At 41.5% G+C, this 14,130-nt stretch overlaps 1 protein-coding gene across 3 annotated transcripts in view; it reads right to left on the bottom strand.

Moving 5' to 3' along the window:
* Window positions 1-428: 428 nt before the first annotated feature.
* The window catches only part of Nr5a2 (nuclear receptor subfamily 5 group A member 2), a 110,784-nt gene continuing 97,082 nt past the window's right edge, over window positions 429-14,130 (bottom strand). For all 3 annotated transcript variants that reach the window (XM_031384064.1, XM_031384067.1, XM_031384072.1), the window contains exon 7: window positions 429-987. In XM_031384064.1, coding sequence (XP_031239924.1) covers window positions 740-987 — 248 coding nt within the window. In that variant the 3' untranslated portion in view covers window positions 429-739. The remainder of the gene's footprint in view (window positions 988-14,130) is intronic.

Raw genomic sequence — 14,130 nt, forward strand, 5'->3', positions numbered from 1 at the left:
ATTTGTTTGATTTCCCTTAATATTAACTAATGCTTATATAGAAGAGGGATACTGCCTGTTTTTTTTTTTAATTACAAACACACGACAAAACAAACTTCAGAACATATTTAAAATGCAAGCTGACATATTTATACATTGTTCTTATTAGCTGTTGGCAGGTCTAAGACACAGACATTCAGAAATCATGGTTTAGTGGAGCTACTACTTGGGTGCAGCTGAACACAAGTCCTTAAAATAGCTTCAGGGCTCACAGGTCAGAGGGTGTAGGGCCTTCTGGGGGGTGGGGAGGGAGGGGCTGCCAAGGCACAGCCCAGGTATTCTTGAATTGTTCAGCGTCACCATGGAGTAATTCTGGACAAATCCAATTAATAACACAGATCAATTACTGAATTCCTTAATAGCAGATTAGTTTAAATATACAAGGATTGTTCTGTCTATTTTATTCTGCTATGGTATTGGACTCCATCTGTAAGTTCAATCCACCCCATTACAATGTCTTTCGTATGAATCCTTTGGGGATATGCAGCCTCTGATTCACAGTTTGCAGTACAAATACCCTGATATATCATTTATTTGCTATTAAGTATTTAATTATTATGCTTTTAAAATTCAGTGTCTTTAAACTGAGTTTGTAATTAGCATTGTTTTTGGAGCAGTTCAGAGTATTGTGTGTCTGTCTCTTCCTCCTCCTCTTCTCGCTCCAGTATCTGTTCCTAGAGCGAGCTTCTGGGGTGGGAGCTTAGGCTCTTTTGGCATGCAGCATTTCGATGAGAAGGTTGTTATAGGGCACGTCCCCATTCACGTGCTTGTAGTATAGGTAGTCTTCCGCCTGCTTGCTGATTGCCCGGATTTCTGGCAGCCGAAGAAGTAGCTGCCCAAATTTCTCAGTTTGTTGTGGGTAGTTGCAAACTGTGTAGTCCAGGAGGGCAGCATTCACCTGCTCTTGGACACCTTCCACCAGCTGGAAGTTCTCAAGATTTTTGACATCTGCATTTAAAAAACAAAACAAAACAAAAATCAAGGTTTCATCTTGGTGTAGTTTTCTTTTTATATTTCTATTTACTGAAGCAATGTTCAATGCACGGTCTTTTCCTCTTGATATAAAGCATACTTTATATGCTGTTGAATATTCAGTAAGCTCCTTTTACCAAGCTTCCAGGGAAAAGGATCGCAAAAGAGCTTTGCAAGACTGTCTTGTTGAAATTCTGCATATACCTCAAATCAATTAGACACCAATGGATTCTGAGCAAGGTCAACTCTTCTTATATCTTACAAAAGGCAAGGCTTGAGGATTCTTAAAGTAGAGAGATCATAATATATTGCTAGCAAATGAGTCCCTAGAGAAAGACCTATCTTAAACCAGTATATTACACAATTCATATAATTCTGTATTAATTTTTCTGACCCAAGGTGAAATCTGTGTCCAGGGTGTGATGTAGTTAATTCTAATAAAAAGTGACAGGGTTCTTGTTTCTGTTTGACATTTTCTAAATGATTCTGAAAGCCTTTGACTTGTCTAGCCTATGCTAATGAACCATCTGGTACACTCCAGTGACTGCCAACTGAAGACTCGCGACTGGAAACTCTCTCAAATATATATCTCAGTGACTAATGATCTTTATCAAATGGAAAGCCTTGTCCTTTAGGCAGAATACAAGCCAGGATGCTTGGTGCCCTTTAACCTCAATGTGGTTTCATAAGTCTGACTCTTTTTTTTCTCCTAGTCCTGGGTCACGGCTATGAAGAAGCTGGACACGGGCAATTCATCCTGCCTAACTCCCAGTGAGCATCCAATTTTAAGACATCTGCCCTTGAGGTCCTTCTACATATTGGATAAGAAAGAGACACAGTGTCACAAAATCAGATGCTCGGACAAATACACACAGATGATGGCCAAGGGACAGATGGAATTTTACTTCTGGAGTTTACTTGTGCTAATTACATAACTTTTATTCAAAGTGTATATAGAAGCTGCTGGAAAAAAAATACCAGATGTGTTTATAAATATTCCTTCATAGAGAGTAAACAAACAGACCCACCTTCATCCTTTTATTTTCTAACAAAAATAAGCAAGATTCTGAAGTAAACCAAATACTATGAGTAAAATTAGTGAAAGGTTAAATGTCCTAGATGAAAGGTAACTGTTGCCATAGTAACTCATATCCAATAGTTTAGGCGCCATGCCTCTGTTCCTCTTGCCTGTCTCTCAATGAGTCCACAATAGGGTCGCCTTACATGTGCAGCTGAAATATTTTCAGGGGGATTTGAATGTTTACATCTGTACTAACAGCATCTCTCTATTACCAAGTCTCTGGGTCCAGATTCAAACCACCGAGGAATCGAGGAATCGGTAAGAAGCAGGTATATCAAGTGATAGAGAGAAAGTCTTAGTTCAAAGTGAGAGAGACGGGACAGATAGTCACATGTCACACAGAAGAGCTGTACCCTTTGTGGCACTTGACACTCAACACACACGGCCATTTGCAGCTAACCGAATATTTCCATCTTATGTGAAATATTTTTTAATGAGGGTTTACATGACTTATATATAAAACATTTACCAATATGTCTATGATCTAGTGTTCTGCTTGGCTCAAAATTACCAAATATAAATGATCAGAAACACCTTCAATATGTTCTGCCTCAGTAGGAAGTTTTGTTACAGTAATTTAAAGATAACTATAAAAATATATGAAGCAAAGACGGGTGTGGGGGTTCATGCCATTAATCCCAGCACTCCAGATGCAGAGGTAGGCAGATCTTTGAGTTTGAGGTCAGTCTGGTCTACAGAGTGAGTCCCAGACATCCAGGGCTACATAGAGAAAAAAAATTTTTTTAAATCCATATAAATGGATTATCAGTTCACACGACAGTGACAGATGTGCATGAGGAAGAAAAGCTGGCAAGTAGGGAGGATGTAGGGATTTGTACAGCATGAAATGTAAGATAGACGTTTTTTGGAAATGTTTGAAAAACAATTGCAATACAGAATACTTGTATATTACACTATTCTAAACTGAGCACTTAGAATCCTCAGATTATCATTTGTAGCTAACTTCCAACAACACTGATCCACACAGGTATTCTCTGAAAAGTTCAAAACATTTGAAGCGTTCCACACAGGAGGGAAGTTTCCTATTAGTTTGGCCAAATATCCATTCTTTACCCTTCGATCATCAGATAATTCACACGACTGGATTATCTCCCTGATCTGCTTCAATGAATATAGCATTAAGTCTATATAATAAAATGCATACTGTTAACTGTCCCCAAGACTTCCTGATACTTAGCCTAAAAGATTGGGAGAAAACAAACAAACAAAAACAAACTAAGGAGAGCTGAGAATGGTAGCCCACGTGTAATCTTGCTATACAAGAAACAGGATTGCAGATTCCATTCAGGCATGGAGTCCAGGGCAAGAGGGAGAGAAAAGAAGCCAAGGTTGATTAACTGGCTCTCGTTTGCTGGCAAGCCAGTGCCGGATCACTGCGCTCTTCCCTGCTCAGAGCCGCCTCCCTCCATCTATTAAACTGTCCATTTCCCTACAGATCCATTTCCCCACAGAGACTTCAAGCTTCTGAGGAGAGGACCACACATTAGTCATGGTATCCTCAGAAAATATACTAATTACTGTTCCTTTCCACTGCTGGTGTATTTTCACAAGACTGATGAACTGTAATCATGAAATGCACCCCCCTTTTTTTATGATCCTGTGAACCAGTATGCTTTCTTTTTCAATTAAAAACTAATTTTTTGAAAATTTTATACAACACACACACACACACACACACACTCACCCAATAGATTTTTTTTAAAACAGCAATAAGGTATACTACAGGTCACAGTGTTGACTTGCCACACTGTGGTTGGGTTTTGTGGCCCAGAAAGACTCGCTTTTGATGTTTTACTAGTGAGGGTTTCCCTTCCCTGATGGGTGCTGCATGCCTGCAGTCTCATAAGAGCTACAGTGGCTCCCTCGGGTCCTATCTCTCCTGAATCTCTGGACTTGAAAGATAAACCTTGTTTTTCCAGCCAATCTAAATGGTCCAGCTAACAAGGACCTAAAAGCAACAGAAAGGTAACACCAAAGTAGAGGTGAAAACACCCGCCCTCCAGGAAACCTGGGATTTTTCTGCGATGTGGTCTGTTTATCTGTCCTCTTTAGGAAGGGTTCAAAAGCTCGAGTGTATTTGACATCAACCTCTGAATTTGATTTTTTTTTAACCCAAGTTCATGTCTTTTCATGAACATTTAAAATTTTAAATAGACAAGTACCAGAGACCTGCAGCTCAGTTCCCCTAGTGTTGTGAATCCCCTAGTGCTGTGAAGCCCCTAGTGCTGTGAAGCCCCTAGTGTTGTGCATCCCCTAGTGTTGTGAAGCCCCTAGTGTTGGGAGGCCCCTAGTGTTGTGCATCCCCTAGTGTTGTGAAGCCCCTAGTGTTGGAAGCAGCTGGATTTCAGCAGCAAACCTCCGACTGGAAGGAAAGGAAAGAGTGACACCAGCCAGAATTCGACCCCTCACACCCTGCGCCCCAGCTCAACCGGGCTTTACATCTGAACTCAAACATCTTGCATTCAGCACTCTGCACTCCTTTGGAATTTACATAACCTTACCCCTCATACAATTAAAACAAAACAACCCAAAAACAAAAACAAAAACACTAGTTGTGATTACTAGCTGTGAATTCTGTATTGGGGACTGTATGTAAACAGGCAGAGGCATCCCCACACCTTTCATACAGCCTTTAAAATTTGATGATTGCAAGAGCATTTTGCCTTCCCTCGAAGTATCAATTCTCTTCCATAATACTTCATTCACTCGGGGACCAATTACCAACTTTTCTATGAAGCGCATTATGATAAGCTCACAGTGGGGTGCTCAGGGTTTTTTTTCTAGCCTTATTGAGAAGTAAACCCTTAGGCTTTCTTGAATACATTACTGCACTGACTTCTGTCACTGGCAGGATTCAGCTCTCTCTGAAGATGAACCCTTGGCCTCCCTGGTCACTGTCACAGGAGGGCCGGCGACCTTGCTGTTGCACACACATTCAAAGACGGGTCTTTCACTGAGCTGGGGGCCTGGCAGGGACCAGGACTGGGTGTCTTTTCCTGAGATACATCCAGTCACTTAGAGCAAAGCAGAGGGAAAGAGGGATGGTTTTCCTTGAAGCTCTGAGAGAGATGACAGGCTAGAACACATAGGTATTGTCATGCGCTTGGTCTGAGGAAGAGCTTTTTCTCTTTATGGGAAGGAAAAGAATTTTCTGTAAGGAAGTTCTAAAAGTATTTTAAGGGGATAAAATTGAAAAGTTTGTATAAATAATTCTGTAAGAAGTTTTGGAGGTTGGTTAAGGAAACTTACATGAACAAAATTCACTGATGGAAAAGTAGGGATGGGGAGGGGAGAGGAGGGGAGTCGAATCTTTGGTGCAGTTGCCTAAAATCAAACTCTGAGAATAGAGTTTCCAGTAAACCCTGAAACTCAAGATCTCCACCATGATAGAATAACGTGCATATATTAAGCCAAGCCCCACTTTTACCAACTAAAACAAACAATTCAATGTCTTTAGTAAATTAGTAACAAGAAACTCAACCCTTGGATGGGGCTGCTCTCAAAATCATATACACCAGTGGTTGGTGACCCCTTAGGGGTTGAACAACCCTTTCACAGGGGATGCTTAAGGCCAGCAGAAAGCAGGTATCTACATTGTGATTCATAGCAGTAACAAAATTATGGTTATAAAGTAGCAAAGAAAATGAGTTTATGGTAGGGGGTCACCACAATGCTAGGAACTAAAGGGTCACAGCATTAGGATGCTTGAGAATGACTGATAGACAAAATGCTTGAACTCATTACATTTGGAGAAACACAGGCTCTTACAGCTGTGGGCTCTTGTCTAGAAAACCTCATTGGATGAATACTGGATGAAGGTGAGGCCTGAAGAATTTTGAGTGCTGGGACTCAAACCCAGGTCCTCTGGAAGATCCAGTCAGTGCTCTTTACTGTTGAGCCATCTCTCTAGTCCACTTGTTTTGAAAGGTGAGCAGGGAACTAAACAGTAGAGAGAAGGAATGTCGGGCACATAGAGAGTCACACAGAGATGGAGTCTCAGGACAGGGCAGAAGGAAGCCGGCCTTGGAATAACTCTCCGAACTTCTTAGGTGGGCTGTGAAGGTGCCAAGAAGTTTCTTCGCCCTTAATTGTTTTACATTCAGTCTTCAGGGAGAAGGGGGGAGGGGCTGGGGGAGTGTCTTCTCAATGACCGGGAAAGTTTTCAGACCATTTGTTCACACGGCCCAATTGGAGCTCAAAAAAAGAACAACAACAAAGACAATAGTGCTCTAATGTAGTCTGAGTTACTCAGCTCCTCAGAGCCAGCTTTTCCATGTTTTAACGTGTCCTTCTAGAGTAAGCATTGCTTTTCTTGTAACTGTTCAGATGCCATGTGGAGACTGTGTTTGCTTCCAGCAATACCTGGAAAGGGGTCTTTCTCGGAGTCAATTCAACCTGGCCATTTCCCTACGACTGACTTCTCATGAACAAATAACCGAATCTCTGATGTTTCACTTTCCAAAATTAAAGTAAGACAGAAGTACTTGCAGCTTCCATCTTCAATCAAAAAGATATAAAGATGGTTCATTGATTAAGAGCCCTTCCAGAGGTGTCTCAGCACTCACATGGCAGTTCACAACTATCTATGTTGGGATCCGATGTCCCTTTTCTTATGTATATGTACGAGTGCATGCAGACAAAGCACCCATGTACACAAAAGACCATGCAAAGGAAACACTGTCAAATCTTAAAGTTTCAGATGGCAAATTTCATCCACCCCTCCCATATTTTTAGGTCCGAGCCCCATTGGAGATGAACACATGTGCTCTTTTATGTTGTGTGTGACATGCTAGGACATGAGGCTCAAGGAAAATTGACACATGGAAAATGTCTCATGCAGCCATGTTTTCCTTCTGACCATCTTATAGAAAAAAAACCCCCCACACATCAGGAAGTACACAGGGTGGCTCAGTGGGTATAGGGCCTGTTGCCTGTGGTGAGAAATGTCCCTCGTAGGCTCACGTATGTGAATATCTGACACCCAGTTGGTGGCACTGTTTGAGACCATTGGAGAAAGTACGTCACTGGAGAAAGCTTATGATGTCCCCCTTCCTCCTCTCTCTAGGGTTGGCATGCTGCTGTTCTTCCACATTGAATTCGCAGCAGGTTTTGCTTTTACATAGGATTGTTTCCTAACAGCAAACAATACACACCCCAACTCCACTATGGATTGTGCATTATGTATTATGTGTGGGTGCTTAGGTCTGTAACGTCAGATATGTGTGTGTTTCTCAAATCCTTCGGACTATACTATCTTCCACGTGGGGTGCTCTGCTCATCACTGGCTCTGCCAACGCCCATGCTGGAGGCTGCCAAAGAATCATGGCTTTGCGCACAGTTACGTCCTCTCCATCCCGATGCCGGGGAGCATCTCTGAGTTCAGTGTTTACAACTCAGCCCAGTCTCCTGTTCTAAACCTGCGCTGTCCTGGACCACAGACCATCCAATTACAGATGCCTGGCTAGACTACACACCACCTACTTCCTAATTATGTCTCCGATCTATTCTTTGCTCTCTGTCACCACCATAACGTGCCTTTATTGCTTCCACAACCTCTTTAACTGTTCTCAATTCTTCTAGTGCTGCCTGACTCCAGTCCATTTTCTTCGGGACAGTCAGAAGGATAGCTTTAAATGGGAATCTGATTGTGTGCTTGAAATTCACCAATGGCTGGCCACTGCCCTTGGGCTACCGATTAAAGACACTCATCTGGCATTTACCTCTCTAGTCTGATTTCACCCCTCTTACCATCTGGTTTCAGATGGGCCTGGGCCTGTGCTAACTGAGACCTTCTTTCCTTCACCTTCAATTGGGTAACTGGTCTTGATCCCTAGGCTCAGAGCAGACACTGCTGTCTATGACTGACTCATTGCCATTAGCTGTTCCATGGTCACTTGTCTGTTAGTTACAAGACAGCAACAATACAGGGCTCCAGCCTAGGATGATGTCTCTGCCTTTGTCAAATTAAACAACATGTCTGCATATTTATTTCATACACACTGGCCTATCCCCTTGCTTGTGTCGGGAGATCTAAATACTTCTAATAATATCTTTCCCTTTTAAGCTTTATTCTGCTTTTGATTCACTAGTCCTTGGCTCATTCTTGTCTTTGCTGCTAGACACAGACCGCAACCTTCAGCCTATCTCGTATTTCTTGTTTCCCACACTGCACAGGCACACCCTCCTATATCCAGTGCCCGCATTACTGAACTTAGTAATTTCTATTATGCTCCCAAGAAGATGAAATTTTAAAAAGTATTGTGATAGGAATTTATTGAGCATGTTTTCAGCCAGATAGTAGTACCAACTACTAAGTTTAAAGCTTTGCCAAACCTAAAAATAATTTCAGGTATAGTAGAACACAGCTCCTATAATTTATGTATAAAAAAAGATTACAACTTGATTAAAAATTATACATTTTCATACATCATGAATTGTAGAAATTAAGCTTCATGAACATAGCGAAAAAATTGTTTGAAAGTGCGAAGTAGTAATATGAACATCTTTCAGAATAGCTATTTTGGGTCTATGGGCCATGTTAGGGACACCATATCAGGTAACAAGATCATTTAAAAATATGAGATAGGGTCCTATCAATATAGCCCAGGCAGATCTGGAACCATGGTCCTTAGTCTCAGCTTCCAAGTTATGTGCCTAGAAACATTATTAACATATTTAGAATGATTTGCAATTTAACTTCCAAAGTCCTTAGGGACCAAAACCACAGAAGAAAGCTTAAATATGGTGCTGTAATTTTAAGGCCAGCAAACACTCCATGCAGTGTTGGCCTGTGTGGGTCAGGTGACAGGGACAACTACCTATACTTTCATGGACAGTAAGATAGGATGTGGTCCCGGGAGGGGAACTGACTGAATATTTTGAACCAAGAAACAAAATTTAAAGGGGACATATTACTTCAAATTTTCTCAGTGCCCTTAAACTTCAAAAAAAAAAAAAAAATTGTGTGTGAAACAGATTTAACATTTGATTAAAATGCATGGGCGCCAGCATCTCTCATATGAGCATCGGAAATGCAGCTGCCTTGGCTGGTCTTGGGAGTCACAATCTCCATGTCCTTTCATGGAGAACATTGTCCCTACAGAGTAGGAGACAACCACATTCGTAGCTGTGCCACACCTCCATTCTTACAGTGACATCCTGTCACAGTTTCTAGCTACACATTTGCATTTGATTTCCATTCAGGAACTTCGGTGGCTTTTTGCAAAGTTTTCTTATTTTCCTAGAATAAGATATGAGGTTCGGTTTGTTCAGGTGGCGAGTCAGGACTATGAATAAACCAAAGCTATCATATGAAAGAGAATTAAACAGGCAGATCCAAGTGGGGATATATTAAGCCAAATTTAAGCTCCAGTTGTGGAGTTTAGCCTGTACTAGATGTCTGGTTTGCCTCGGGGATAAATTCAGCTTCCTAGCTAATCGAATGAGGGAAATCGCCTCAGGTATGATGAAATTTACAAGAGAGTGCTGTTGAACAGTTCTTGTTAAAAAATATTAGCTTAAAGGCATTCTTATCGTCTTTGGGATGAAGACCGTATTTGCATTTAATTATCTGACTTCAAACTTTTATGAACTCGGATCAAATATTCGCTCATCCAATTAAAATATTATTTTGGCTTACATGTGGCTATAGCCCAATTCCGTTCAACTTGCTAGCTTTGGTAGTGCTTTGCAAGCAAGATCAACTTTCCAAGATTATGTCTAGGGAGGAAAGAAGGTAACATTTGAGGTGTAGCATGCACTGAGCAGACTAGGTGCTGCATGAGAATAAGTCGTTGATTTGAACATTTCTCTATGTTATCACAAGTCTGGAAGACAAAAGATGGAGTCTTCTAGATTCTTCTACCCTCATAATCAATACTCCTTCATAATTCAGCATTTTACAGAAATCCCTTCCTTTGAAACACACGTCTGTCTACAGGATGCCCTACAATTTGGATTGCCAGGAGCCACTTGCCGTCTCTGCCTCCCACACAAGGCTGCTCAAAGCCTGATCTGCATGGTTGCTTTCAGAGGGAAGGGAGACCATTTCAGGCAGAAAATGTGTAAGGATGATAGGAAGGGAGGAAGAAGCCACAGGAAAAAAAGGCTTCCACGAGTCCAAAGAGTCTCAGGATATTTGTTTGAAAAGTCCTTTTTAAAGAGCAATGATGAAAGAATGCATTCCACATTATGCAACCAAGTGATGGTTTTTGTGCAACCCATGAACTGGGCCTCACTGCCAGGTGTTGATTGTGTCAAAAAGAAATGTCCTGTGTCCTTCTATGTCAACATCTTTGCAATGGTTGGTCTTCTGAGACAACCATAGAGTGTGGTTGTCTCTGAGGGCAGGAGAGCCACACTTCTGTTTGTACGCCAATAGAAATGGGAAAACCTAGAATGATACACTTGCTATTTAAAAGAATACTTATCACTTAAAAAAAAAGTGAGGTCAAGATAAAACGAAACAAGGCGTGGTGGTGCATGCCTTTCATCCCAGCACTTGGGAAGTGAGTTAAAGGCCAGCCTGGTGTCCATAGTGAACTATATATAATAAAGCCTCTCATGGTGAGATCCTGTCCCCATAAAAACACTCCTCACCCCCCAATACACAAAACAAAAACCGATGTAACAAGAAAAGCAAGCTGCTTCTTCAAACAGCAGGGTGCTCTTTTGAGCTTGGTAAGGGGTCCCCAGTTAAGGTCGACCAATCTGAACCCTACTATTTTAAATAATGTTTCAGTTTTATTTTTTGTTGGGAAGTTCTGGGTTCTGAAGACCCTACCTGGGAAAACAAATGCAGCTTTAACCAGCACAGTTGGAAACATCAGGGAATTAAGAGAGTCATTGTGTCTGCTTTTGCCTGAGCGTTTCTTACAATATTGCCTTTCTGGGAATTAAATATTGTTGTTTTTTTAATCACTGCCAAAGCCTTTCCATCTGTTTTATAACAAATATTTATACTTCCTCACAACCCAGTTCTTATTGTTTCTTAGAAAGAGACAACACAATTAATAAACGATGGCATCAGGAGGAGACTTGGGCATTTTAATGTTGCAGCTGATTCTCTATACTCTCCTTTACATTTTTTTGTTAAAGGTTTCTTTCTTTTTCTTTTTTCTTTTTAATGTGCATGAATGTTTTGCTTGTGTGCATGTTTGTGTACCATGTGTATGCAGTGCTCGAAGAGGCCAGAAGGGGACATCTGATACCCTGATACTGAAACTACAGGTTTGCGAATTGCCATGTGGGTACAAGGAGCCAGACCCTGGTCCTCTGGCTTAACTCTAGTACCCATTAGTATCCTGAAGGCACTTAGTACCTGGTACCCAGAAAGCACTGGCTTGAGGTTACGGAAACGGTGGTTCTTTATAGTATACACTCAATATTTAAGTGTACATTTAGCTTTTGGTGGCCAAGCTGAAAAGTTCTGTTTTAGCGGAGCTTGCTGTACTTGGGGTGGCCTGCTTCCATTTCTGCTAAAGAGTAATACCCAACAATCCATACAGTTCTGTAGAGAAAAGGCCTGTGAGAACCGTCATTATAGACGTATCCAGGGTTTCATTAGTTTGTGAAGCTAAAATAAAGCTGCCTTTTAAGACTGCACATTTTACCTGTTATTATATCATTTCCCTTAGCTTATTAAAATTCTGCTCAGTATGACAGAGGTTGAAAATAAGAAAAAAACATTATCCAGAAAACCAATACTTAGCTTGAATTATTTGGCTTGAAGAATTAAGATAGGGTCTTTGGGGTGGGGTATTAAAAGAAGAGAGAGAGGGGGAAAAAAACTGGTTACCCGACAAGATCATTAAATCCAAATACTTTATCTAGGGTTTGGATATAACTTAAATTAATAATTCATTCATTTGCTCATGGATTTGTATTTTTCTGTGAAAGACAGAAAATCTATATCAGCAATCTGTTCTCTATTTGTGTAATCATACAGTGGAGATCTAACGGGGAAGTCAGGCTGGGAGCTCCTGGACATTGTCTCCTGGCAAGGAAGCCATCCTCATCTTATGATTTTAGAAGTGTAACTAGATTTTACTAAGACAGTGACCATACTATATTTTATATCTGCTTATGTTGTTTAAAAAACTGGTTTTACAGCTCAGTATTCTCATCTTTAAAAACAACAATAAAAGCCACTAATGAGTGTGAGGTTAGGACAATACCTGGCTCAAAAGACAACATTAGTTATTCCTTCTCCCTGTGGTGCTGGCTGTATTGAACAACTGTCTCCATTCGCCAGCCTGGTTCTTGCCTAGGAAATCTTACAGGATTCGAAAGCTGTTAAACTTTTTAGCAGCCCACTTTCTTCCAGACACTAGCCCCAAAGGAAGAGTGTCATTACTGAGCTTCTCTGACCTTTCCCCCGGCCTTCCAGGAGGGAGGACACAGGTCCCCAGATGCTCTCACTCAGCTCAGGCGGAGTGATTCCACTGTGGAATCACCACTGTCCTGTGGGATCTCATGCTTGAGAATAAGACAACCCAGATATTCTTCCCATGAGCTTCACAGGGGAATCGCCAACTATACGTGTGCATAACCAAGAACACAATCTATTCCAGGCCAAATCTGAGTGCACAGCCATGGTAGAAAGGGTGTGAGCATGACAGAGAATGTACACCTCGCCTGGCAGTGGTGCTGAAACATTTTCAATCTAAGGAAGTTTTGTGCTCACAATTCATTCATTAATTTTAATTCAGCAATGGGTATTTCACACCTCTTTGTGTCAGCACTATCTGATTTAAGGCATAAGACAGTATTATTCTCTCTTCTAACATTGACTAATGACAAAGCTGGGTCTAGAGTCCTGAGCCACTACATGCTAAGCTCCACTCTCTGTACACCATCTCTATCTTTCTCTGTTTTTTGGTGTGAGTGGAAGATGTCATGAATAACTCTTGAGGTGCACATTCTACCCCAGAAGCCCTGCCACTTTTTGGTCCCAGAGTTAGATCCATAGCCCTTCTGAAACCCAGATTACACACCTCTTTGGGTAGGGGTGCCTGAGGAGCCCTGAGCTGCTGCAGGCACATTCAGAAGCCGGCAAGCTGAAGCATCCTTTAACACTCACGAAAGAGCCAGAAAAGCTCCCGCTGTGAGAGTCAACACACGGAATCATAAACACCCACTGCTTCTTAATCATCTGCCTGTGCTGGTAATCAACAAGAAGTTCTCAAATGTTTGGCTGAAGGGTCCAGAGGGCCCCAACTGATGAGATTTTCTGCCTTCTTTTTTCTGGAGTGAACCTTTTCTCCTTGTTGGGTGGGGATGAGTGAGGGTTAGCGATTACATCACAGTCAACAGAACACAGCTACAGGTTGCTGCTCAGGCTGCAGGCAGCTTTTGCCTGCAGGGCTAGACACAGTCAGAAAAGGGTGCATGGCACAGACCTGACCCTTACACAACTGTGTCTAGTACGAGGGCAGTTACCAGTGAATGGGAAGTCCAGCTGTGGGGGCTGGCCACAGACACTTCCACACAGGCACACTACGTAGCACATAACACATGCATAGCACCAGCACACTGGAGAGGAATCTGAAGGGGGTCGGTACTGAAGATCTGGAAGCTGCTGCTGGACACTGACACTCAAAAGTAAAAAGAACATTTATGAGACAGGAAGAGACCTAAGGTCATTTCCTAGATAATTTACTAAAATATCACATTAAGAATTTGAGGGGACCACAGAATAACATTTATGTGGATGCAACTAAAGAAATGTTGACCCAAGCTTCTTGTTTTTTTTCTCTAATTGGGAAGAAAATTCAAATCTTATGTGACTGCCTAAAGAAACTATAAGCTCAGCTGCCTTTGCCTAATGTGCAAGCTTGGTCAGCTACAAGCCTACATTTACTTCCTTCCTTCCTTCCCTCCCTCCTTTCTTTCTTAATTCATTCATTCATCATTGTTCAATTTTTAATATACTCACAATTTCTGCATAAGATAGTCTTCAATAATCTGTGTTTAAAACCTGCTAAATACCTACTTTGTGTGTGTGCATGTGTGTGTGT

Source organism: Mastomys coucha, unplaced genomic scaffold, assembly GCF_008632895.1.
Source record: "Mastomys coucha isolate ucsf_1 unplaced genomic scaffold, UCSF_Mcou_1 pScaffold1, whole genome shotgun sequence".
NCBI lineage: Eukaryota > Metazoa > Chordata > Mammalia > Rodentia > Muridae > Mastomys > Mastomys coucha.